General features: G+C 41.2%; 1 protein-coding gene across 3 annotated transcripts in view; it reads left to right on the forward strand.

Moving 5' to 3' along the window:
- Positions 1-24,054, forward strand: part of slc38a4 (solute carrier family 38 member 4) — a 34,147-nt gene extending 10,093 nt beyond the window's left edge. For 2 of the 3 annotated variants that reach the window (XM_027275943.1, XM_027275944.1), the window contains exons 2-16: positions 4,515-4,750; positions 5,871-5,967; positions 6,705-6,820; positions 7,657-7,730; positions 7,985-8,077; positions 8,204-8,285; positions 8,375-8,457; positions 9,161-9,219; positions 10,760-11,020; positions 12,055-12,134; positions 12,774-12,874; positions 13,142-13,266; positions 19,290-19,434; positions 20,465-20,562; positions 20,828-24,054. In XM_027275943.1, coding sequence (XP_027131744.1) covers positions 4,626-4,750; positions 5,871-5,967; positions 6,705-6,820; positions 7,657-7,730; positions 7,985-8,077; positions 8,204-8,285; positions 8,375-8,457; positions 9,161-9,219; positions 10,760-11,020; positions 12,055-12,134; positions 12,774-12,874; positions 13,142-13,266; positions 19,290-19,434; positions 20,465-20,562; positions 20,828-20,932 — 1,644 coding nt within the window. In that variant the 5' untranslated portion in view covers positions 4,515-4,625 and the 3' untranslated portion in view covers positions 20,933-24,054. Of the gene's footprint in view, positions 1-1,115; positions 1,240-4,514; positions 4,751-5,870; positions 5,968-6,704; positions 6,821-7,656; positions 7,731-7,984; positions 8,078-8,203; positions 8,286-8,374; positions 8,458-9,160; positions 9,220-10,759; positions 11,021-12,054; positions 12,135-12,773; positions 12,875-13,141; positions 13,267-19,289; positions 19,435-20,464; positions 20,563-20,827 lie in introns of those variants that run through there. The other variant, XM_027275942.1, reaches the window with a different exon arrangement.
- The last annotated feature ends 459 nt before the right edge of the window (positions 24,055-24,513 follow it).

Here is a 24,513-nt window from a genome sequence, read left to right on the forward strand (position 1 = left end):
TGAAAATGCTTACGACAAAAGCGTTTAAGGGACACTTTTAGATACTTTGATCTGAACTAAATCGATCAGGTTTCATGTTTAAACTCCAGTTGAAGGGTTACTCCTCTGTGAATGAAGAAAAATCTTCGGTCCTCCTCAAATCATCTTCACAACCAAGTCGATAAAATCATGTTACCAGTTCAAATTAAGCAGTTTTGTCCATATACACACAGAAAGTTGTCCACTCAGTGGATCTCAAAGTTTCTAAGCTGTTAAGTGTACAAAGGTTTTCAGCAGTTGATTTGAGGAAAAAAGCCAATTTTGCCGCTGTGTTCCTCCATTGGCAAGTTCCATTAGAAAGTGGACAGACATAAAAAAGCTCATCCCTGACATGAACATGACCTTGGACGGCGACATCTCCAAAAGCGTTTTCTGATTGGTCGTCTGGCGGCACTGCCCTCCCTGAAACCACTGACAGTTGCCCACAGCACTCGCGGGCATCTGAGTTTGTGCAGCTGTATGTGCAAACAGTGGAGTGTGTGTCTTTGTAGGTACAGAAGAGGCGGCACAGTGAAGAAAGAATCAGTTGTTTTAAGCAAGGGAGGAGTGTGTGTGTGTGTTGGCCAGCAGGTCTCTGTGACCTTGGCCTCATCAGACATGTGTTTTGACCTGAATAATTTTTCAATAGCATGGTCAGGTGGCATGTCATGTGATCACATCTTGAAGGCGTTGTGGGTATTTAACAGCGTTGTCAGTCTGGTCGTGGCAAACATTCTGGTGACGGCTTAGGTGCCAGTTTATATTATTATATTCTTCATTTATTCGTAATATTGTGTTTTATCTATCTATTTCTGTTCAATCTATCTTTCACAGTTACTTTGATATTTTTAAAAAAAGTAAATCATCTCCTTCTGACATACCTCATATCTCACCGTATCTCTCCCTCTGTCTCTGAGTTGGCTTTGCTCATTTGTGTGTGTGTGTGTGTGTGTGTGTGTGTGTGTGTGTGTGTGTGTGTGTGTGTGTGTGTGTGTGTGAGTGTGAGCCCTCATAGAAGGAGGGGTCTGAGTGAATCCTCTCCCTCTTCATTGGTCTGCAGTGGTCCTCCCTCCTCCCTTTTAAAAGCCTGCTTTCTCACCTGAGTTACAAAAGAGTTGCAGCTCCTCCGCCATTCACTTGGTAGCCATCAGTCTTGATATATTAAAGGAAAACAAAGTAAAGGAACAATCCTGGAAAACTCTTTAAGGAACTTTTGATTAAGTGAGTATGCCTGCTTTGCAGGAAAAGTTTGGTTTGCATGAAAAGAAGGCTGCCAATCTTCACTTGATTTACAAAAACAGCAATGTGCTAGTGGGGTTGTTGTGAAGGAATACATTAGATTTATTTTTTTAGGACAAAAGTCTTTTGTTTAATCTTCCAGCTGCAGCAGGGTGAGTCTGAGGAACACTCAACCACACTTACTGTCAATACTGTCCAGTAACCTAGAGTTTATACAGTGTGGCTGGCTGGAAGGAATTTTGCTCCAAGGTAGTGGCTGATGCAAGAGTTTGTTTGGGTTGAGAATGTAGGAAGTAGCGGGATTGTTTTCACAGTGTTCACATGAGATTTTAAACTGCTCTGTTGGATGAAAGTATTAAGTATTTCTACTTGAAGCATTATTCAAAGTGTTTTTTTTTCTTCTAGTTTGATGCAAAATATTAAAGTTTTTTTTTTCTTGTATTTTCAGTTTCTGTAGTGCACTTGTATTTGGTCTGGCTGTGCAGACACAGTAGGATATTCTGTTAATCCATTTCACCTTTTAAATCTATCTCTCTTATCTCTTATCTCTTGATCTATAATTCTGAATTCATTTATGCGAGCTTTTGGCTCTAAATTGAGAGATTGCTGTAGATTCCTACCCCTAAAGTTCACTAGTTTGTGCTCACTCTTCTTTCATGGTTTAGATCAGTTTGTAGCTTCTGAAAAGAAGCTGCAAACAGCAGGAAGTGTGCTCACTGATGAGTTTGATTGCTCTGGTTTTCCTGTTTTCTTATTTCACAAGTCACCATGTATTCTTGCTTCTGCTTTAAAAACAGCAGCACATTTTATGCAGGGGATGTTTTGCTCTTTTCTTTTTTCTTTTTTTTTTTTTACCTCTCAGAGTTTTATTGTGAGACAAATACAGATGCAGTCAAATGAAATGAAAAACCTGCAGGAGCTCAGTAGTGTGTATTCAAGATGGTTTGTGGTCTGCCTCAGGCTTTCAGTATTATAAAATCAACAGCTGTAAACACAAGTGTGAAGGCATCCCATGGGGGTACAATGGGTTCTTAACACCAAGGCCACTTTCAGAAGAATTCAGGGAAGTGTTTGCATGCAGCACTATCATGTAACTCTCGTCTCATAATGTCATTGGTGACCTTTGTTTTTGGTGGCTTCATTTGCATTGTCATTTAGTTTGGCTTTACGCAGCATGCAAATGGCCTCAGCGGTTTTCTTGCACAGCTGGGTGCGTCTTTGCAAACTTGTTTTTTTTGTTGTTGTTGTTGTGAAGCTTAAAAACAAGTTCCATCTATAAGTGGTCTCTCCAAATGTGTTTTACACACATTATGTTAATTGTGGCTGTGAAATGCAGTCGGTGTCAGCTACGCAAGTCTGACCACGTCCGAGCGGGCTACATGACACGCTGCCAAACGTACGCTTCTGTAATGTTTTGGTTACAACAATGGTGGTATTAAATTCTGTGATGTGTGAAGTTAACCAAGTTAGACAGGTTAATCCTTTTGGGAATGAAGAATGAAAAAGCACTCTCTGCTTCTCTCTGGCTACACAGCAGCGAGCGACACTGAGAGATTAGAAGGGCTGGGGTGTGTGATGCAGTTGTTAATGGTAATGTAGCCGCTTAATCTCTGTTAGCTCAACGATATCAGGTTTGAAAGCAGCCTGCTTCCAAAGAGGAAGATCACAGGGCAAACAATAGCCTATCAATGACTCAGAAAAAGAAAAGCCAGGAATGGTCAAGATGGAAATTCTAACACCTCTGACATTGTTTGCAGCTGACGAGCTTGTTGCAAAATGGAAGATTTCTGTCGCCCCAGAGCGGCACATTAACTGTAAGCACTTTGTGATGCAACGACCCTGCTGCTGAACCACTTCCGTTAGAAATGTTTCTAAACAAAGCATTGTTGTTTTTTTACCAGCTGATTTTCAGATAGGATAGATTGTTAAACGTTTCAAGCTTCCTGTTGTGTTTCATTTTCATCTCTATGAGCAAAGCGTTGACAGTCAACTGTTTGGCACACTGTGCACCTCAGTACTTTTTTCTTCTTCTTTTGAATCAAGAATTGTTCACAATCGAATTTTAAACACCAAGAATCAGAATCAAATTGAAAGACTCCTACCCCCAAGTGACAAAAATAGTTATTGCAAGTTTAAAACAACACTGTTAACATGGTAAACATTAGCATTTCTGACCATTCTGTCTAATGCCAAAGCTATTTTAAAGCAAAATTCGTCATTTCTGGCTAATTGTTAGGGGAGATTGATACAGCTCTCACGCTTAGCCTAACTTAGCATAGCATAAAGCTCTTTGGACAGCCTTAATGCTATGCTAAGTCACTGGCTCCAGCTTCATGTTGAATGGATAGATATGACATGTCAATCTTCTCCTGTGAGTATCTGCAAAAAGATAAATATATGTGTGTATATATATATATATATATATAGACACACGCACATACATATCCATTGAACTGTTCCATTCACTTTGCACTAAAGTATTAAATTGTGCTCTGGCAGCATTTCACAAGATTGACACCACCTAAATGCTGCTGTGACTTCCCTTTTTCATCCCTGTGGGTCACACCTGTTTTTATGATTGTTTAATTGTTGCCGTGTTAGTTGTTTTCCTTGTTCCTTGTCAGTGAGAAGCACTTGTGATCTTTCCTTCCAAGCTTTTTGTGAGAGTGACACGCAGCACTATCAATTATTTGGTTGTTTGTAGCGTGAATAATCAAACAGGCTTTGTCCACTGTCTTTGATCGCCTCTTTACATAACCATAACATAATGATGAATGTTGGATGGAAAATGTAAGTTGGGTCTGTGGTACTGTTGGTGTTTTTTCTTTAATGGTAGTGCTGAGGCTGTGTAAACCAGCTCCCACTTAAACAAGGAGGTCTGTTGATGGTGGCAGTCATGTGGCCTCCTGAACTTGTTGCATCCATGACCTGGTTTCAAGGTTTGTTGACTTGACTTCAGCCAGCAATCTCTATGGACATCAACATTGGCTTGTAATAGGTTCGAGTGAGACAGTCCCTCAATTCCAGGAAGTATTATGCATTATTTGCTGGGAAGTGTTCTTCATCAAGGCCAAAGGGCTCCATTGATACTGTTAAATCTGGACAATACATTGTTGAAAATTGCCACTTCTGTGATGAACTGACTGTTAGAGACTTGCGCAAGCAGCCACTGTTATTGGAGATCTGAACAGAAGCCTCAGTCACTGCAACTTTCTTCTAATGCGTCATGTGTTTTCCCCCGACATCTTTTCTTATAGGTAACAAGATCCAGCCAGGTTGGGGAAGAAACACACCTGTGCTTAGTGAACTCTAAACCCTGAAATCTTGAAAAGTGAACTTCTCAGCCTCTCGTCTTGCTGTGCGCAACTATGCCGGGAGTCATGGATCGTATGGAACTGAGGAAAGTCTCCACGGAGGCTGATGATGACAGCACCGTGAGCCTGAACGACTGCTACACAGAACCCATCGACTCTGATAAGGCCACCATTGACAGGTCAGCAACCATTGGATTTTTTGCACAGGTGTCTAAAGATGTCATTCAGTCTCGTCCATATGTGGCATGCTAGAACAAACACGGTGTCAAGTTTTCAGTTTCCCCATAATAGCAGACACCAGCAGTCATGTGACATTATGGCTTCGTTGGCGACTGCTTTAACACTCGGCATATTTCTATCAATTTATGCCCTCTTAACATTCATTTTTAAACACTGTGTGAACTAGAAGCATCATGTTCCACAGACAGACAGACAGACAGATTTCTGTAGCATTTTCTTAGCAAGTCTAGGCGACAAATCTTATTAAAAACTTGGGTTCTGCCTCAACTTGACATTTTCGTATCCGTTTCCAGGGAATCAGAGCCTTGGTAGAACGTGCTGAAGACAAGACATTTTGTTTCCATTCGCCAGTCACATGACCGAAATGTCATCAACATGCCCACTTGCAGTGAATTCTCTGGATAATGACCTGCTCTGTTTGCACATGCGCTCAACTGGACATTACACAGACTTTGTACCAGCTAGTTGGCAGGATTAAATCAGTTAATGTCCAACTGATTTGGACATGTCATACACATCGTCTTCGTGTTATGTCTAGATAGGTTCCGGATTGCAGTGCATGTGTGAAAGAGACTTTTTTTTCCAGTACTACCCCCTGAGCATGGTCAAATAATATCACCAGAACTTAATTTAGACCTGGTCCCTGCAATGGAAATGCTCTGAGTTCTTCTAAAGGTACCTAGTCCCTGGGGAAACTTATTGTCCTTGTTCGGGTTTGAACAGTCCTTTGGTCTGATGATGGACGAGACTGGGCAGGTTCTCTGGCATTAACATGCTGTAATCTGTCAGTGATAGGCATTTCAAGATGACATGTTCATTTAATTAGGAGGCTTCAGGAACAGCTCAATTAAGTTATTAGAACAGTCTGAGTTTAAATTGACAAGATTGAGGTGAATAAATTAACAAATTAAGCACTGCAACCCACATGAAGCTGACCACAAATAACTAACACCAAAAGAAGTTAGCTGATCAAAACACGTTTGCATCATATTGACATTTCACATCTTGTTACGTGCCACGAATTCCTTTAAAAAAAGATTTTTTTTCTGGTCCTTGCAGTCAGTTTCTGGATGACAACGATGATGCAGAAAGCCAGAAGTTTCTGGCAAATGGGATGATGAAGAAGAAGAAATTCGAGGAATACCATGAAGAATATGTAAGAGGATTTACAAACTCACAGCACCAATGTCTGTCTGTCAGACTGAATGCTTTAATCCAGTTAACTGTTAACTAACTAGTCCAGACTGCTTTAATTGCCGCAGTCAAATCATTTTCCGTTATGAATTAATTCTAAAAGCAGGCAGTTAACGGCTACTAAAAATACGTTGAGTTTATTCTAAGGGACATGACATTTTATTATACTTCAAGCAAACTCATTTCAGAAAGTAAAGTACAGTAGTTCAATTATTGTGTGTGTATTTTAAAGCAGCCCTGCTACATGGAACTTGTGAATGACTGTCTGAGCAGCCATGACAGTTATTAGAAGGTGACATAATAGTGTGAGTTAGTCAGAAATATGTGCTATATGTGCTCTCCACCCAATCACATAGCTCTCTAGCACCTATACTTGAGCTTTCCCAGTACAGGCACCACTAGTCATATTCTTGGAAATGTTGGCAGGGGAAGGTGAGGTGTTTTTCCTTGAATTACAGCTTTGGGACGATCGTACTAAAGCCAATAAAGTCTTGTGTGGTTTGCTGTACATTGCCAAATGTTTGCTCTCTGTCTTGCTGCAATGCAGAGACGTGTTTTAGATGACCGCCTTACTGACTCCAGGTTTAAATAAGTCATCAATCGTTTAAATTCACAGGCGGACTTGAATTGTTTTTCAGTATTGTTCGTCTGTTTTTCTCATCCAGATCTCTCTTCCTTCCTTATTTTCTCTCTGAGCAGCACCCCGGCCACACATCCTTCGGGATGTCTGTTTTCAACTTGAGCAACGCCATCATGGGAAGCGGCATTCTGGGCCTGTCTTTCGCCATGGCGAACACAGGCATCGTGCTCTTTACGTAAGTACTACTGCAGAAGAAGGAGGAAACTGGCATGTTATTACATACTGATAGATTAGAGTAGATATTGGCATGAGTTTCTGGCTCTCAGCCATTAAGGCTGTCTTTCTTACAGAGCAGTGGAATCTAGGGTAACTCAGCTTGTTTGACTCGTTATAGATCCGTCAAGACGTTTCACCTCTCAACCAAGAAGCTTCCTCAGTTCTTGGATGAGAGATAAAACGTCTTTACTTTACCTTACTCTTGTTATATATGAATTATAAGCACATTACCACCTGGAAATGCAGAGCAGCTTTACCACACGGAAATGTTTTTACACCGTGCCCTCATTTCCACCCCCTAATCTTTCACCCAGCTCTGTCCGTCCCATGCATATGCATTATCAGCATTCATGTGTGACTTCTGTGTCACCCTATACTCCTGAATCCCACCCATGCAGCCTCCCCCTCCCCACCCATCCACCCCTGTCCACTATCCATGCCCGTGCTGAGTGGCCATCTCATGAACTGCCGAGGTCACAGGGGATAGCAAGTGGAAAATGATAGCAGTAAGGGAATAATAATGAACTCCTGCCATCTCCTGTTAGTGAAGCTAACACACATATCCAGCACTCCTTCAGCCTGTTGCTTAAAATCAGAATGAGTTGCATGGATTTATTGCAGGAAGCCGTAAAGTACATCCTTCCAGTGTGACACATTGTATGCCATCAGAAGAATGCAACAGATGGCTGCACTGACGTAGCATTGATGTGACACTGCATTGGTCAAGACATGTTGAAACTGTGTCAACTGTGTCGTGTTTTATTTGACTGTCCTCTGCTTTTCTTGACTGCACAGAATCCTCCTCTTCGGTGTGGCCATCCTCTCCTTATATTCTGTACATCTGCTCCTTGTGACAGCTAAAGAAGGAGGTTGGTATTGAAATAATGTTCATGTTAAATAGCTTTACCTCTTCTGGTTTCTGAAAGTTAATCAAATGAAACAATGGCTACAGTCTCTTTGCCTTCATACCTAGCTTATTACACAGCTGATGAAAGTGTGTGTTTAAAATGAGGTGACAGTAGATAAAATACACAATGCTTTTATCCTGTTTACTGTCTCTGTTGTTGATGTGATGCCCAAATTGTTCATGAATAGTTCTCTGTCCACTTGTCTGTTCTGGTAGGATCCCTCATCTATGAGAAGCTGGGCGAGAGAGCGTTCGGCTGGCCCGGGAAAATTGCAGCATTCGGATCGATAATTATGCAGAACATTGGAGGTAGGCATGTGTGTGTGTGTAAATTTTAGTTTGCTGTAATTTAATACAATTGTTTCAACTATATGTGCATGTAATGTAGCTAACTTTCAAACCTCAGGGAATGTAAAGCATCTCTCTATCCTGCAGCCATGTCCAGCTATCTCTTTATCGTGAAGTATGAGCTGCCTGAAGTCATCCGGGCCTTCCTGGCATTAGAAGAAAACTCTGGGTGAGTGTGAGTCCCTCTAAAGAAAAATGTGTTAATGTGTGTACAGTTCATACAGTACAGGCTCTGACCTCTTTTAAACCCCTCTGCAGTGAATGGTACCTGAACGGAAACTACCTGGTGGTGTTTGTCTCCATCGGAGTCATTCTGCCTTTGTCTCTCCTTAAAAACCTGGGTAAGGACTCACTTCACACTAGCACAACAGTTTCACTAAATGCTCTCCAAGCTGTATATATATATATATATATATATATATACTTCCAGTACTGCTACTGACTTTTAATGGATACAATTCATATGACTTCCTGCACTGAAGCCAATTTTGTTTCGGCTGTGGGCAGCTGTTTGTGATCCACCAAACCAGAAGTAATTTAACACTAGTGAAGCCCTTAGTCAGCTCTGGCAATTATGAGTTACTGTAAAGTAACACTGCTATTAAGCCGGCCATCAGCTCCACCACTCAGATGTAATTTATGAATGCAAGAGTCAAATCCGCCTCAGCTGGCTCAGCTCCAAAAAGACTGCACACTAAGCCCACAGGCTGGATTATGTGAGTGAGACATATAGACATAAACAAGCAGACATGATCAAAGATATATGTCTGAGTTTAAGTTGATACATGACATCAGCAATTATGGTTTTAGTGTCCACAGGCATTTCATGGGTATTACATGTGTGCGCTGTTCACACTGCAGCTCAAATCTGAACTGCTGCTTGTGTCAGATTTCAGGATGTGGGTTACAACCTAAAACAGGGTGTGATCCACACCTGAGACCAGACACCAGAGTAAGAATAGCAAACTATAGTATAGCATCACATCTGTCTGGTACTGTTATCATTGCAGTAGTTTTCTGTGTCTCATATTTGCTTTTCTTTAGGCTACCTGGGCTACACCAGCGGCTTTTCCCTTTCCTGCATGGTCTTCTTCCTGGGTGTGGTAAGTGCAGCTTTCTATAAACCAGAGCAAAAACTTGGATTCAGGCATACAGAGGAAATATTCTCAATGCACACCTAGCAGTATTGAAGCTGCTTTACTTTTATTTGAAGATTTGATCAATTAACTATGTGCATGTTAAAGGGTTCGGTCATAGTTACGAAGTCTTAGGATATGATTGCAGAGTCTGCGGTTAGCTTATGAATATAGCAGCATTTAGCAGCTAAAGCAGGGGTCATCAACTACATTTGTCCAAGGGCCAGAATCTTTCTCGGCAGACACTATCAGGGCCAGATGCTCTCGTGAAATTAAATAAATATTGTATCCTAAGTAATATATTATTATTTCATGTATCAATTTGCCTTTGAAATGTTATTTTTTAGCCTTTGTCAGGACTGCTTACCTTACCTGTACGGTAGCAAGCCACAAGGGGGTGAAAACGATATTTAGGGCCTCATATTCACGAGGCTGTCAACTGCTAACGTGGGGAAGGTGATGCCCCTGGACGAGGCGGCCAATCACAGTGAACTGAATGACATCCAGGTGACATGAAGGCTGCTCTCCGTGGTGCTGAAAGCTTGAGCGCCTTTTGGGTGGCTTGTCACCAAAAGTATGCCACACTGAAGACTTTGGCCATGTATTTCAGTCAGTGATTTTCTTGGTTTTACTTCGTATGTATTTGTTGGATCACAGGCTACTTTAATTTGATGTAAAGAGGAACATTTCTCAGAACTGACGGCCTGACGCTTTTATTTGTCATTTCTATGTATTTGCTGATGTGCAAAGCTTTTGCACTTACAATGCTCTTCTCTGTTATGTTGACAGTTGTCATTGAGACACTGCAATAGTGCGTTATTGTGTGGGGAAATGAAGCCCAAGAAAGGACAATTCTGACAGACGTAAAACAATAAAAGAGAAATGCGTTTATTGTCATTTTTGATTGGAGGCAGGCACAAGCCACTTTTCTAAGAGCGTTTGTTTCATTTCACTGCCGCCAGTTGACGTTCACTGTGTTAAAGAGCCAAATATTTCCCTCAGATGTTAATGTACACCAAAACAGAGCTAAATGGGGAGTTAATGTTGGACTTAACATTCACCTGGTGGTCAGAAACATGAACGCTAATGTTGTTCCATGTCTGATTGTTGAGTAATAAACATGGTCATCATATCAAGGTGACAATATGTCAATATCGTGTTTACAGCTCTTCTAAGATGCAAAAAAAGTGACTTCCAATATGGCCGCTGCAGGGTGTATTACACTGCCTGTGTGCCCTGCTTAGAAACCTGTGCTTAGAAACCTGTCCCGGCAGTTCACTTGTTTAGAACATTACATCATGTAGTAAATGTAGAACAAGCACGGGTGTGCTGAAAATCAGATCCCAAAAATACAAAACTGGAGAACTGCCACAATGCTAGCTCTTGGCAAAGTCTTGGCGAAGAGAGTTTGGTAGTGAATATTTCTTTATTGTTCTCTTGTTTTATTTAGTTTTAAGTATACCACTTGGAAGCACTCACTGTAACTTCATATTGTTTTTCTTCCCAGGTGATTTACAAGAAGACCCAGCTTCCCTGCCCTCTGCCCTTCTTCTACCACCACTCGAGCAACCTCAGCATGAATGGCTCAGACCTGCCTGGGCTGTACCCGCCACTAAACAGCTCAGCTCACATGGATTTCTCACGTGCCGACGTTTCCCCGGCAGCTCTCGGCAGCCACGACGCTCATCACTCCACCGGCGTCCACTTCCAGCCTCACCCTGACGACGAGGAAATGTGCACGCCTAAATACTTTGTCTTCAACTCACAGGTACGATGGGGTTGGTAGCCTGTAGGTTAGCTTGTAATGCTGGTATGGAATGCAAACAAGACTACAAACATTTGTCCCAACTTGCAAAACTCAGTTTTATGTTTAATTGGTGAAGGTTTAAGAAATGCAGACCTAATCTGTTTTGTGAAGGTGTGTCATTTACTCACCTGCACAATGGGTTCCCCCATTGGTTGAGTTTACTACTTGAATCAGTACAAAGTTAAAAAAGGCAAGATAAAGCAATGTCATACTGTTAAATAAGGAGAACATACCGTACATACTTCATTTATCTGTATGACCAGACCACGCTTGGACGAAATAATACAACACTGTTAGACTCACAGGAATGCATCTTACAACCTAAAGATCAAACAAACACAGTGCCAAGTATTTGCTAAGACATGTTGAGTAAAGGTGGGGTTCTTAGGGTGTGTTTGGTATTTGTGTGTGTGTTTAGGGCTTTTTCCCATGGTTTGCATGATTGTAAAGTTCAACTAACTTGATTTATCAAGGTGTTTAGAGGGAGAAGCAGCCATTTTACCTTCTTTGACTAGATTGCAGAGGAAAGTTGAGAATTGTTCTGTTGAGGAAAGTTTCTCAATGAGTGAAATAAAGGAGGTGATATTTGCATTGAAAGTTCGTTGAAGCCAACCTGAAAGAATAATCAGTCCCGACTTGTCAAACACTTGACTTTAACGCCGTTAGATGAGAAGATTAGTCAAAGACAAAAGCTATGAATGTCATTGAATGTCAACCCCAATGTCTGAGCATGTTTCATGGCCATGGTCAAGTAGATGCGTCAAGGCCTTAAAATGCAAAGGAAAGTTTCCTCTCTGCTTAATTTACCCTTTTTCCCCAACACACAATGCAGCCCCTTGTAAAAGGGAAGTAGATATTTACTAGAAGATTATTCAAAAGTCACATTTCTAACAAACATCGCAATTACTAAGGGTTTTATATGGATTTTTAGCACTGTGGTTATCTTGTTCTGCCTAAAGCCAGATTTTTCTCTCTTCAATCTGTCTGTCCTTCAGACTGCATACACTGTGCCCATCCTGGCCTTTGCCTTTGTCTGCCACCCTGAGGTCCTGCCCATCTACAGTGAGCTGAAAGAGTAAGTTCACGTCTTCTTCCTTATGCCAAGCAAACTTTAAGGCTCAGTTCACCATGGAGCCATGTAGGTAGTGTTTGATGTGCTGAACTTTGGAGATATTTGTCTTTAAAGTTTGTGCTGCCATCCCAGTACATAGAGATTAATAGATTATTTCTGTACTGTACATTTAGAGGGTTTCTTTCCAGACTTCAGCCACACCTCAGCATGAACAGTTTTTACTTGGAATGTAGTAGCGTTTGTGCACAGTCACCATGATTTGATCTCATTGAAGTTTATGTTGATTCATAACATAATCATGCTCATTTAGTACGCCAAACTGTTCAATACGTCTGCTGTGGCACTGGTCAGCCCATAATGTTGCACAATGAATACAATGTCTTTTTTTATGTAGATTGATGTAGAGTCCCCAGTCATGAGTGTTACTCTTACGAAATCTGCCAAAGTGCAATAAATATGTGGTAACATGGCATTTTACACACAGTGGAATATAACAGAAATGCTCGTCTGTGTCCGTTTGAGAGAAGTCACTGATAACATGCATATAAGATTGAGAAGTATCTACAGTTATCCAGGATATTTACTCCAAGTCTTGAGTGATGACACCCCTCTAAATGAATGTGTGTGTTGTTGTTTCTACAGTCGTACCCGGAAAAAGATGCAGAACGTCTCCAATCTATCCATCTTAACTATGCTTATCATGTACATGCTGTCAGCATTGTTCGGCTATCTCACCTTTTATGGTAAGGAAAGCAATCGTCAACTCTAATCATAGACCATAAATAGCCTAAAATGTTGTTTTTCTGTCAGCTAACTGATATCAGTTCAGACAAAAACAAGCAGGCATTTGCTAACTTTGGTTGGAAGGGAAGAGTAATAGCTCTGAAATCCCAAAAAAAACACAAACTAATTCGGCTAGTAAATCTACGGAGGATCTTGCAGATTACCCTCATAATTTTGACAGTGACTCTACTTCTCCATATCTTTGATTTGTTTCTCCGACTACACAGACAACGTGGAGGCCGAGTTGCTCCACACCTTCACCAAGGTGTACAAGTTCGATACCATGTTGCTGCTGGTGCGTTTGGCTGTTCTCACCGCAGTCACTCTGACTGTCCCCATCGTCCTGTTCCCTGTAAGTACATTGTATGTTAAATAAACAGTGTGCGTCTTTGTCTCTTGAAAATGCCCAATGTGTTTGCACGAGCAGGGGGACGCACATATAGCAGCAGTCAAGTTTGCAAAGCAGAGAATGTCTCCTTGTTGTAAAATATCACAAGGACTCGTGTGCGTTGAGCGTTGCCGTCTGGTTTCCTCCGTCATCTTTTTCAGCATCATTAAATTGAAGCTCATTTACTGTAAGCACTGATATATTTTGACTTGCGTCAGAGAGCACAAGCGTGTTCTCCAGACACACACAAACATGTGCCACCCTTGTAATTTGAAATATCTGGCTGGCCAAACAGCTACTTGTAAAACCACTCATTCAGCAAAACATTGCTGCCACTTAATGTCATTCTGCTTACAGACTGTGTTTTGTGTTCGCTCCAGAATCTGACTTTTTTTTTGTCGTTTTCTGGACGCAGCTGTTTGTTTCCTGGCATTTCAGTTTAGAAAGAACACACTGTTCGTTTTGGCACTCCGCTCACGTCGTCATTGCAAATCCCAAAGCACACAACCACACCTCTTAATTACACCACGACGCTTACATGCTTACACACACTTCAGATCTTAGCAGCAAAGTCTCTCTCACTTTTAGCCTGTTTCCCCTTTTTTTCTCTCAAGAAGGGGTCAAAGGTTAGCCTACCCACTCACCACTTATCATCTCAGTCACATTCATTCACACACACTCTGTTGCCCTGCCACCCCATATATGTTCATGAGTTAATTTTAGCTTGGCCCCTGTCTGACACGAGGAGAACAAAAATGGCTACTGGCCAGAGGAACTATCGTGTTTCATTTTTAGCTTACACACACACATTCACACACATGTGCGCACACACAAACTTAACTTGTGCAAAACTGCAAAGAATTTCTGAAGTGACTGCAGATACAGTATGCGGCCACCAGGGGGCAGCAAATGTGTTGATATCCACTCACGGGAAAGACGCAGACAGAGGATGATGCAGCAATGACTGTATGCCATGGATACACACACACACACACACACACACACACACACACACACTTATCTGTTCTCTTTTATCCCCCACACACACTTATCTGTTCTCTTTTATATATTTTATATATATATATATATATATATATATTTCGTTAGACTGTTAGCGTATTAAATAATGCATTCTCTCACTGGATGTTCTCCCTCATATCCCTCCTGACTAACACACACACTTAGACACACACATACAGACACACACACTCCCCCTCAGCAGACACTGCTGTTTTTTTTTATTTTTTTTTTGGGGGGTGGAGGGGGGAGGGGGCCCCCCCCCCCCCCTCCTCTCTCTCTGCAGTGGAAGTTTACAGCTTCAGAATGGACAGTGGAAAAACCCTCACCCTGACCGCTACCATCAGGGAGATAGAGGCGGAGCCAGTGAGACGGGGGTGGGTTGGCAAGGGAGGGGGGACAGAAACATAAACCTCTGCCAGGGCTGCACAATCCTCTAAATGTGCAGTGTTAGTGATATGAAGTGATTAGAAATCTGCATCTGGATCTGGAAGATAGCGATAAAACAATAATGATTGGCTGATGGTGGCCATTAGGATATTGTCAATGAGTATATTTAGCAAAATGTGAAGAGAGTCAGATTCCACTGAGATATGTCTATTTAACTTTGCCTAATTCTGCTTTAATGTTGCTGTGATGCCATCAGCTGGTGAAACTATCAAATAGTGCATACCTACCAACAACAGCAATATGTGTATATTGAAATAAATGGACTATTCGGGGAACCTTCAGATGTATATAAACCAAATTTAAAGAACAGTACTTGCCAAAATGCTAGTACTATATAAAAACTATATATAAAATTATATAATACTGTGAAAACATATTAATTCTGGACAGTTAGATTCTAGACAGAATGCTACAAAGGGTGAACGCTAGCTGGTGATGCTATAAATGAAAATAATGAACTGTGATGAAATGACATTGTAGTAATGTACTTAATTCTTTTTCTAAATCTACACTAGGGAGTAGCTAAATCCAGATAAAAAATAGATTGATATTTTAGTGCCCATATATTTTGGAATTTCGAGCTCCTAAACAACGTAGTGAAAATAAACAAGACGACGGAAAGAACATGTTTTGTTTGTAGACACTGTGTTTTCACCTAATTATACAGTCTATGGTTTTCACCTGACAGACGGCAGTTTTTACTTCTTTTTTTATGGCAGGCACGATAATCAGCCTAAAAAGTCGAGGGAAAGCAATTTGGAATTTCTTTTCAGACGATACTTCAGTCATAGTTAGTGTGGCTTCAACCACAACTACAAACATGCAATTATACTGAATGCATGTGTCTGTTTTCCTTCTTTTTTTTTGTATGTGGCACAGACTTCCGATTCATGTGAGAGATGGCTTGACCCCAACCCACAATTAATACATTTAAATGGCACGGAGAAGGTCAGGACTGAAAACAAAAACACAGACACATGCTGTGAAAGTGAAAGGGAGGAGGACTGAGATAACAGATGAAAACTTGATCTGAAGGACACAGAAACGCAAGACCGAAACACGATGCCATGAAACAGCAGTGGTCAATTGTAGCTTAGTGAAAAGAACAAGGCAGTAACAGACAGGGTTTGGGTTCCTCTGCGGCCTTGTTTAACAGAAACCCATGTGCTCATGGTCCTCATGACGTTGCAAGGTTCTTTTAAAAAAGTGCCTGTGTATACCTGCATGGAATCAGTGAGTCATCACAGTGCGTTAAGATGATGTGCACTAGTTGCTGAGAGACATTAATGTGAATGAGATGACTGCTTCATCTAATGCTGCTTGAAATTCTGATCAGAAATGTGCGTTTGCGCAAAGCTGGGAATGTTTAATTAACTCATCACTATTCGTGCAGTAAATTAAGCAGCGATGGTGTAACGTGCTCGAAAGATTGACGAACTTGGATGCATGTGAGGCATCCAATCAAAAGGACTACTTAGTGGCCCCGCTCTGCCAAGTTTCCGTTTGACATTTGAAAATCTCGCCTTGAATCCTCCTGACCTTCATTTTGCAGGGAAATGCTGCCGACCCTCAGCTAGAGATTAACATTAGCTTTGTCTGCCACTGTCTTTGGCCCCAGTAGAGAATTACTATGTGAGGGTGAAGAGAATGTATGTGTGGCAGTGTGCATTTGGAGACGTGTGTTCGAGCGTGAAAGTGCATGTGTGTGTGTGTGTGCAGTCACGTGAAGGATAGATGCTAACAGAGGCCAGATCACACAGGGGCTTTGCCAGGATCCACTACATAATGAAAGGGCTTTATGAGGAGTCAGACATGGCCCAGTTCTCAGGCTCCAGCAGCTGGAGATTGAAACCATGGGAGAGGGCTGCAAACGAGCTGATTACAGGCCCCAGTGTCCCCTTCATGTCTTACCACCATGTAGTAAAATATCAGTCTTAATTCAGACTTAATTTGAGTAGCACTAGCTTGAGTACTTGTCTCTAAAGCCTTATATATCACCAAGTGTTAAGTTTAAAAGCATCATTATTCAACCCACCGTATACTGTGTTTGTCATATCTATGTCAGCTCAAACATGCTTAAAGTGACACATATTTGGTGTCCATGTGCAACCTGTAACTGTGGTTTCACCTTCCAAGGACCCCCAGCACAGTTAAACACTCCTTACATTTTGGTCACACTTTCTATTAATGGTCAATATAACATTGACTAATGTTTAACAGATCAGTTGTGGTGTCACAGGCAGAAGGGAAAGGCTGCCAGCTTACAGCTGTTGATAATAAAACTTTGGGGTTGCCAGGTTGTAAAAAATCCTGCTTATTCTTTTGTTTCTCCTCCTCATTTATAAATATCATTGTAAGCTACAAATGTTAATAAGTCATTAGTAAAGGGCCGTGAGTCAGATGTCAAACAGGCCAAAGGAATGGCTGATGAGGTAAAGAACTAAAACAACAATACAAGTAGCATGCTGCCTGGTTACACCTCTGAAACTGTGTCTGCGGTTTTGATCCTGACACAGGGTGTTTTTTGGGCATCAGTGAAGTTGAAATAATTGCAGAGCATCAGTGTCACCACTAGAGAGCTCATGTCTATATCTAGCTCTTTGTTTTGGTTCTAGTGAAGTACATTTAGTGAAACTTTTTTTCAGCGTTTCGAGTAATTCTTTAGTGCCTTTGCAGTCACAAACACTTTGACACGACTTCCTGTTGCTATCTTTACTGGAAAGGGGGTTTTTATACTTCGCTGCAAGTGGTTTCACTTCACATTCAGCATCTGCGCTTATTCAAATGTGTAGGTGTGAAAAAAAAGGTCACTTTATTTAGAAATTTGGTTCAGCAGAACAACAATCACATTTAACTGCTATACCAAAGTGTCTGCTACCGTGAACACATTTGCACTTTGACTTGTGCACAAATCTTGACTTTAACAGAAAGAACACATCCTGTGTTTGGAGGAATTGCACTCAAGTGTACATGATTTTTATCGGTATGTTTAGGCTGCAGAACCGGCTCACATACTGTAGCTAAGTCCCAGGGTTTCTTGCTAACCGGCTCAACCCAGATGTGACTGGGCCAATCCGGCTGCCTACAGCTAGTTCATCCACATGCCCTCTTTGTGTATGTATATGTGTGTGTGTGTGTGTGTGTGTGTGTGTGTGTGAGCCTTTAACAGGTAAAGACTGAAGAGTTAAAAGTGTGCAAATATCACACGGTGAACTCCAAAGGCTTTGCGCCAGGTAACAGTCGGGTGCTGAATAGTTTGGAGCCTCGGAGAGAAATGCCGCGTCCAGGCTCGAGTTTTCCAAGACGGCCTAATTATGCAGCAACTTGTGGGAGAGGTGGGGGCACACTTGTAGAGTTTTTAGGAGGGATGCACTTAAATTATTGCCATTATCTCCCAGTTTTGGCTTTAGCTGTGGCACTTTTTTGGCAGTGTACCGTGAAGTGCCTGCGTCATCCCAGTGCCTCCTGACAGTCATGATGGAGGTCACCTGGTTCAATCTGACAGTGCAGAAAATCCAGTTAATGTGATTTTTTTTTTCCACTGTGCCATGCTAACCAGGTATAAATCTTGTGCTTAAGTCAGACTTGAAAGGAGACAAAGAAAGCTTGTGGTGTTCTGCCAACAGGCTCTTAGAAAAGTCAAAGGTTGCACATGTCTCGTCCTTTTTTCCAGGTTAAACCAAATAAAGAAGTGACTGTCTGAAAGTCTTCGTGCATCTCATATTTCATTCTCCACATACAGTCGTTTGAAGTGTCTGCCATGGCTGTAATTAAACGTGTTGTCATGGTGACTGGTGGCCCTCATTTCCCTTAATGTAGGTTTAACAGAGGAAGGAAGACGAGCTGGCAGAAGAAAAAAAAAAAGTCCACATGTGACAATAGCGTTGTGTTAAAGACACACCTCCCCCCCTGGAGGCGAGCCCGTCTTCCTCTCCGGCTGATGCAATCCCATGGTTCCATTGCACTGCGGGAGATAATCTCCTGCCTTTCTGAATGGGTGCCGTAAGCCACGCCCCTTCTAATCTTCCCCCGTGTGCCTCAGGTTTCACCTGATACCCGCAACCTTTCACCCACTGAGGGTTTAAACGGCCTGCCTGTGGCTCAGCAGCACCAGGCGTCTTAGCTGGGATCTCCTTGTTCTTTCACACACACACACACACACACACACACACACACAAAGTCTCACAAATACACACAGTAGCCTCGTAGTACTTGACACACTTCAGTCAACGGCCAAGTGTAGGAATCAGCCTCAGACACAGGCCAGATGACTGTTGTTGTTGTTGTTGTTGTTGTTGTTGTTGTTGTTGTTCTCTGACCAGAAGCAGAGAGCCAACAATAAGTGTGTATCAGGTTGATTGCAGCTATTTTTATCTTGTCAAACCAAGCAGATTCCTTTTGAAATCACAAAGTTCCTTGCTCCATGCTCAGTCACTTTAATATTCATAAACAGATTTGTATCTGAATCTGCACGCTCTGGCCAAAGACTGAAATGTCAATACTTTGTGTTTGTTTCCCAGATCCGCTCCTCCATCACCACACTGCTGTTCAGCAAGCGAGAGTTCAGCTGGACTCGCCACATGCTGATTGCCGCTGCCATCCTGGCATTCAACAACATGTTGGTCATCTTCGTGCCCACCATCAGAGACATCTTTGGCTTCATCGGTGAGTCCTGCCTCCGAATACTTTGACGCACAAGAAAGACAATAAAAAAAAAAAAACATGGAACACAAAGAACGTTCCACATGGACAAAGAGGAGTTAATAGAAACAGAGTGCCCGGCAGTCGAGGCCTGATTAGCACCTTCAGTTCAGGGGTCATTTTATGAATTAAAGACATTGGAAGTACAGAAGCTTAAAGCGCTGAGTCAGCTGTGCAGCCGCATGAGCAGTCTCTGACCACTGGATCTAAACTCTCATTACCAAAACAAACACAAACATGCAGACATGTCCGCTCGATATTAAGCTGCAGACTTTTTGCACAAACAACATATATAAAAAAATCAAAAAGGGAAATTGGTAGAGGTGTTTCCTCTTACAATGAAATTTAGATGATGCTTCCTACACCAGGTGAAGCAAACACCAGATTTATCAAGTGTCAGAGCAGGAAACTGTAACACATTTTCTGCCATAGTTTGAGGTAAAAACACTCAATTTTGCTCATCTTGGAAATGAATCTTATCTAGGCCAGTAGGTTCAGGTGAAGACGTGTGTCGGGATGAGAAGGTTGTTGGTGGAAATGGATTTAAAGAAAATTAACGACTGTTATTCAAAGAGAACATATGCATATGAGAAAATGCAGCTTTTTAAAGATGATTTAGTAAACTTTGATACTCTTGCAGCACCTCCGATCATTTTAGATTCATTCATTTCACCAAGCTACATGTATGCATTGTGGGTAATCATTTATATATTTTGAATTGTTGCTTTAATATGAGACATATTGATGTTTGCAACATCATTGCATCATGTAAAATGCTGCACAATATCTACATGATGCAGGCGTAACTTAAGAATGTAAAGGCAGAAAATGTAAATGTAAAAAAATAGTAAAACATTTTTTGCTTTTATTTTGTTTTAGATTTTAGCCTTTTATTCACTTTGGCATAATGCTTTTGCATATATAACCAGCAGTGTTTTATATATAGTGTAGAATTTATATGGTGTCTGATTAGCTGAATCATCTTTTATCACAGGTTCATCTGCAGCCACTATGCTCATCTTCATCCTCCCTGCTGCCTTTTACCTCCGCCTGGTGAAAACAGTGCCGTTCCGCTCCCCACAGAAGATTGGAGTAAGTGTGCAGAAACACACACACACACACACACGCACACACACACACACACACACACACACACACACACACACACACACACAATCACTCACTCTATCAACATCTTTCACACCGTATCATTTTTCTCACTCCATCCATCGAGGGGCGGATAAGATTTTCAAAACGTGACTTGTCAGAAATTTCAGCAGACCCTCTGCTGCGCAGCATCACACATTCGTCCACATCTAATCCCTCCTCTGTCTTGCTGTGTCTCTCGTCTCTTCAGGCGGCCATCTTCCTAGTCGTGGGAATCATCTTCATGATTGGCAGCTTGTCACTCATCGTGCTCGACTGGATCCACAACCCACCGGGCTCCAGCGGTGGTCACTAAGCCTCCACTTGTCTCCTTTGATTCGCATTTAAGAGTGCAGCAAACCCCCTCCCTTACCTTCATCAACTCTCAAACATTATTAATGAAACCACAACGTATGGACACAATGTTCTGCACTGGGTTAAGACATCTTGAGTTTTCCCTCCACAGAATCTCACTGGAGGGACTTTTTTCTGCCCTGTTTCAATTTTTGTTTTTTGTTGCTGTAAAGTTCTGGATGTGATACAACACAAACGAGAGAATCAAATCCCAGAGAAAGAGGAAGCAGACTGGTTTAATCATTATCGATATCATTATTTTCAGCGATAAAGAGACAGAACAATCACACGCGATGCAGCCCTCACCTGAAGCAGATCTGTGAACTGCCGTTTGTAGGGCTGGAAAGACGATACGAGTCCTTCTGTCCTCTGGACTTGAAGGAGACATTTGAGGGTGGAAGTGTGTCGTCCTCCATGAAACAAGGAGCACTTTGTGTGTACAGCTAACGCACACACATATACACACACACACACACACACACACACACACACATAGACATAAACTTGTATTTTCAAGCAACTAGCCACAGAAAATCCCTGAAATTAAAGCAGTCGGCACATCTAAAGAAAAGCGTTTAATCAGTAACGTCATTCGATCATGTTGAACTTGGATTCAGGATCATTTGTTTTACTTCACTGCTCTGCTTCAAGTTAACAATCAGAAACTTTGCCAAAGTCTTCATGCACATACAGTTTTAGTCGATCAGAGCTTCCTCGCCAGCTGTTTTTATCCTAGCTGTGTACACAAAGTGTAGAGATTCTTTCAGTATTACTGTCACAGAGGGATCTGAACATGCAAGCTATCTATGTACATAATGAAGTGTGTCTACTTAAAAAGATGTATTGTAGGCTACATAATATCTTACTTGACCTCATACACACGGCATATACACACAGCTGGAATAATTTATTAGGCATGAGAGGACAGTGAGGTATATAAAACCACAGGTTATTATTTTTAGAAGTAATTCATTGGCAAAATGTGTTTTTAAAAAATATTTGAAACATGCTGAAAATTCAACTAAGCCAAATGTGAAATAGTTCATTTTAAATGGTTCAATTCAAGTTGCCAAGATTGTAAAAAATGTTTTCAACTCGTGCCATAACTATCATCGTCACCGCCGGATAATAATTCACACATAGCAATGTGATTATGTGCTATTCAACTTCAAAGAACAGTTTGATGTCTTGGGAGATGCACTTATTCATCGAGATTGAGATGAGGCGATTATCACTACTAGCAGGAGGATGTGACTGTATGAGACTGTAAAATTAGCTCAAAAACTGTGCTGCTGACCCAGTTTCTTGCTAAAATTCTAAAATTTCAGTCTTAAAATGGAAAAGACAAATTCAGATAGTGTGTTTTGCAGCTAACCTCTGTTTCGTTGAGGTCTGTTAATATCAATGAAACGATTGATCACCCGGTAGTAACGTAATCTCACGTAACGTCAACAATTACATCACAACTTTAACAGGATTTTTTATAATTATTATTATTATTGTGCCTTCTGCATTTTTCTCCTTATATTTGGCTGTGTCTCTGGTAGAATAACAACATCAGAACCTCATCTCGCCTCTTCTCCAATGCCGTTTCGTTACATTAATAGATCCTTTGCGGATCTATGTACGTGAAACAAATAGATATTTCAAATGAAATAGTGTATTATGTGCATGTTTTTGGATTACAAACATGGTCTTTTTGGACAATTGTATATGCTCTGTAAATAATCGTTATTTTATGGTACACTGACACTCATTGTCTGTGAGTGGGTTGTTGGGGGATTCTGCCTTACAAGTCTTCTGCAATCCTGTGTTTGTTTTAGTATATATAAATATATATATAACGTATGTTAGATCTTTTTTTTCCTCTTACTGTCTGACAGTATGTTTTTTCCTTTTATTTGAAGCTTGTATATTTGTAGAAAAACTGGTCTCTATATATCCATTTTCATGTTTTAATGTTAACATGTCATATCAGGACGAAATTAATCAACAGCCTACTTCATATCATAAACGCAGAAACACGTTTTTTCAAGTTATTGGCTCCTGCTGACCAACGCTGGGTTGATGATAAAGCCACAAGTAAGCAGTATTGATGGTGTTAGTGCTGTGACACCTAACAGAAGCAAGATGAAGTATTTCATGACAACACTACAGGAAGGTTCCAACAGGACAGAACACCTCGATCATTTGTAAAAAGAGCTCACGGTCCTACTATTATTTATCGTATGGCATCACGTATGCTAGCGTGACGCACTACAGAAAGAAAACCTTCCTGTGCTTGCCAGTTCTGAAGCTCGACCAGGACAATCGTACACAGTTCTAGTTTATACCTTACTGTGGCTTCTAATTTATATCACTGCTCTCATAGAAGAAACCTTTTCATACTCAGTTGTTGGTGAGGTTTTATTTCCATGACATTACTTGAACTGAAGCTTTCCACGGCCTGATAAAGTCTGCAAGCTTCATGACCGAAGGTTCCACACGGCCCCTTCAGTACTCATTATGAATGTCCAATAACTGATTGTTCTTAATTTCAAAATCTGGCTCACTCTCTTTGGCTGTAACTTCATTCATCTCCTGCTGTCAGTGGCTTGTGACTGCTCATTGGCAACAGGTTGCAACAGGTTGGGTTCTTCCTCAGGTTGGGTTTTTTAAATTGCTCTTTTTACTAAGAACGACGAGAGGCGGCAGGTTTTCAGCAGAATGCCCCCAACACCTCTTTAGTATCTCAGGTCTGGATGAATTTTCTTCTCACTTTTGGATAACTTCAAATCTGTTCACCTTTTGCATGATTGAGCCAAGCTGTACAATGATGTTGTATATTGTGCTCGTCTAGATGAAGTTCCGAGCTAATTCTGACAGTGTTTAGAAAAGAGATGTGCAGAACCACCTGCCTTATTTTTGTATGACACTCAGCCGTGGAGAAGCCCTTTCTCAATGTTTCTGCTGTTCAGTGTCTCTGCTTCCTGTGGATCAGGCTGAACATTCAGATTTGTAATTTTACCCAGACAAAGGGGATGTTTTTTGTATCAGTGATGCTGTTTCATTATGATGAACAATAAAAATGTGAAATGAAAATAATTTTTTGTACTTTTGTTGTATTTTACAAGAGATTTTACTAAGCACTATTATATAAGCCCCATTTTGAATGTGTGTTTATTCAAACACACGCCAATGCTTGCATAACATGTTTGACCAATCTGGCGTCTCAGGATGTAACATACAAAGCCATATTTCTGGCATAATGATCAGATGATATTAGGCCTGCACCCCCCCAAAAAAATAGATTCTCCTGTTCCTGTCTAGCTAACATCTGCTGCTGACATGTAACACCAGCTTGTAATGTTCCAAAAACAAGAGGTGGGGGGAAATGAGTTAGGTAATCTTGCAGATACATTACCTTGGCTCCAAAATCAAGCTGGACAAGACCTATGGAGGGCCAAGAGAGCCATGAAAATTGTTATAAAGCGATTGGGTGATGGGATCCTTCAATTAACAAACAAACTCAAGCAGGCAAGTACATTTTCAATTTTATTTAAA

This window comes from Larimichthys crocea, unplaced genomic scaffold (genome assembly GCF_000972845.2).
Source record: "Larimichthys crocea isolate SSNF unplaced genomic scaffold, L_crocea_2.0 scaffold268, whole genome shotgun sequence".
Taxonomy (NCBI): domain Eukaryota; kingdom Metazoa; phylum Chordata; class Actinopteri; family Sciaenidae; genus Larimichthys; species Larimichthys crocea.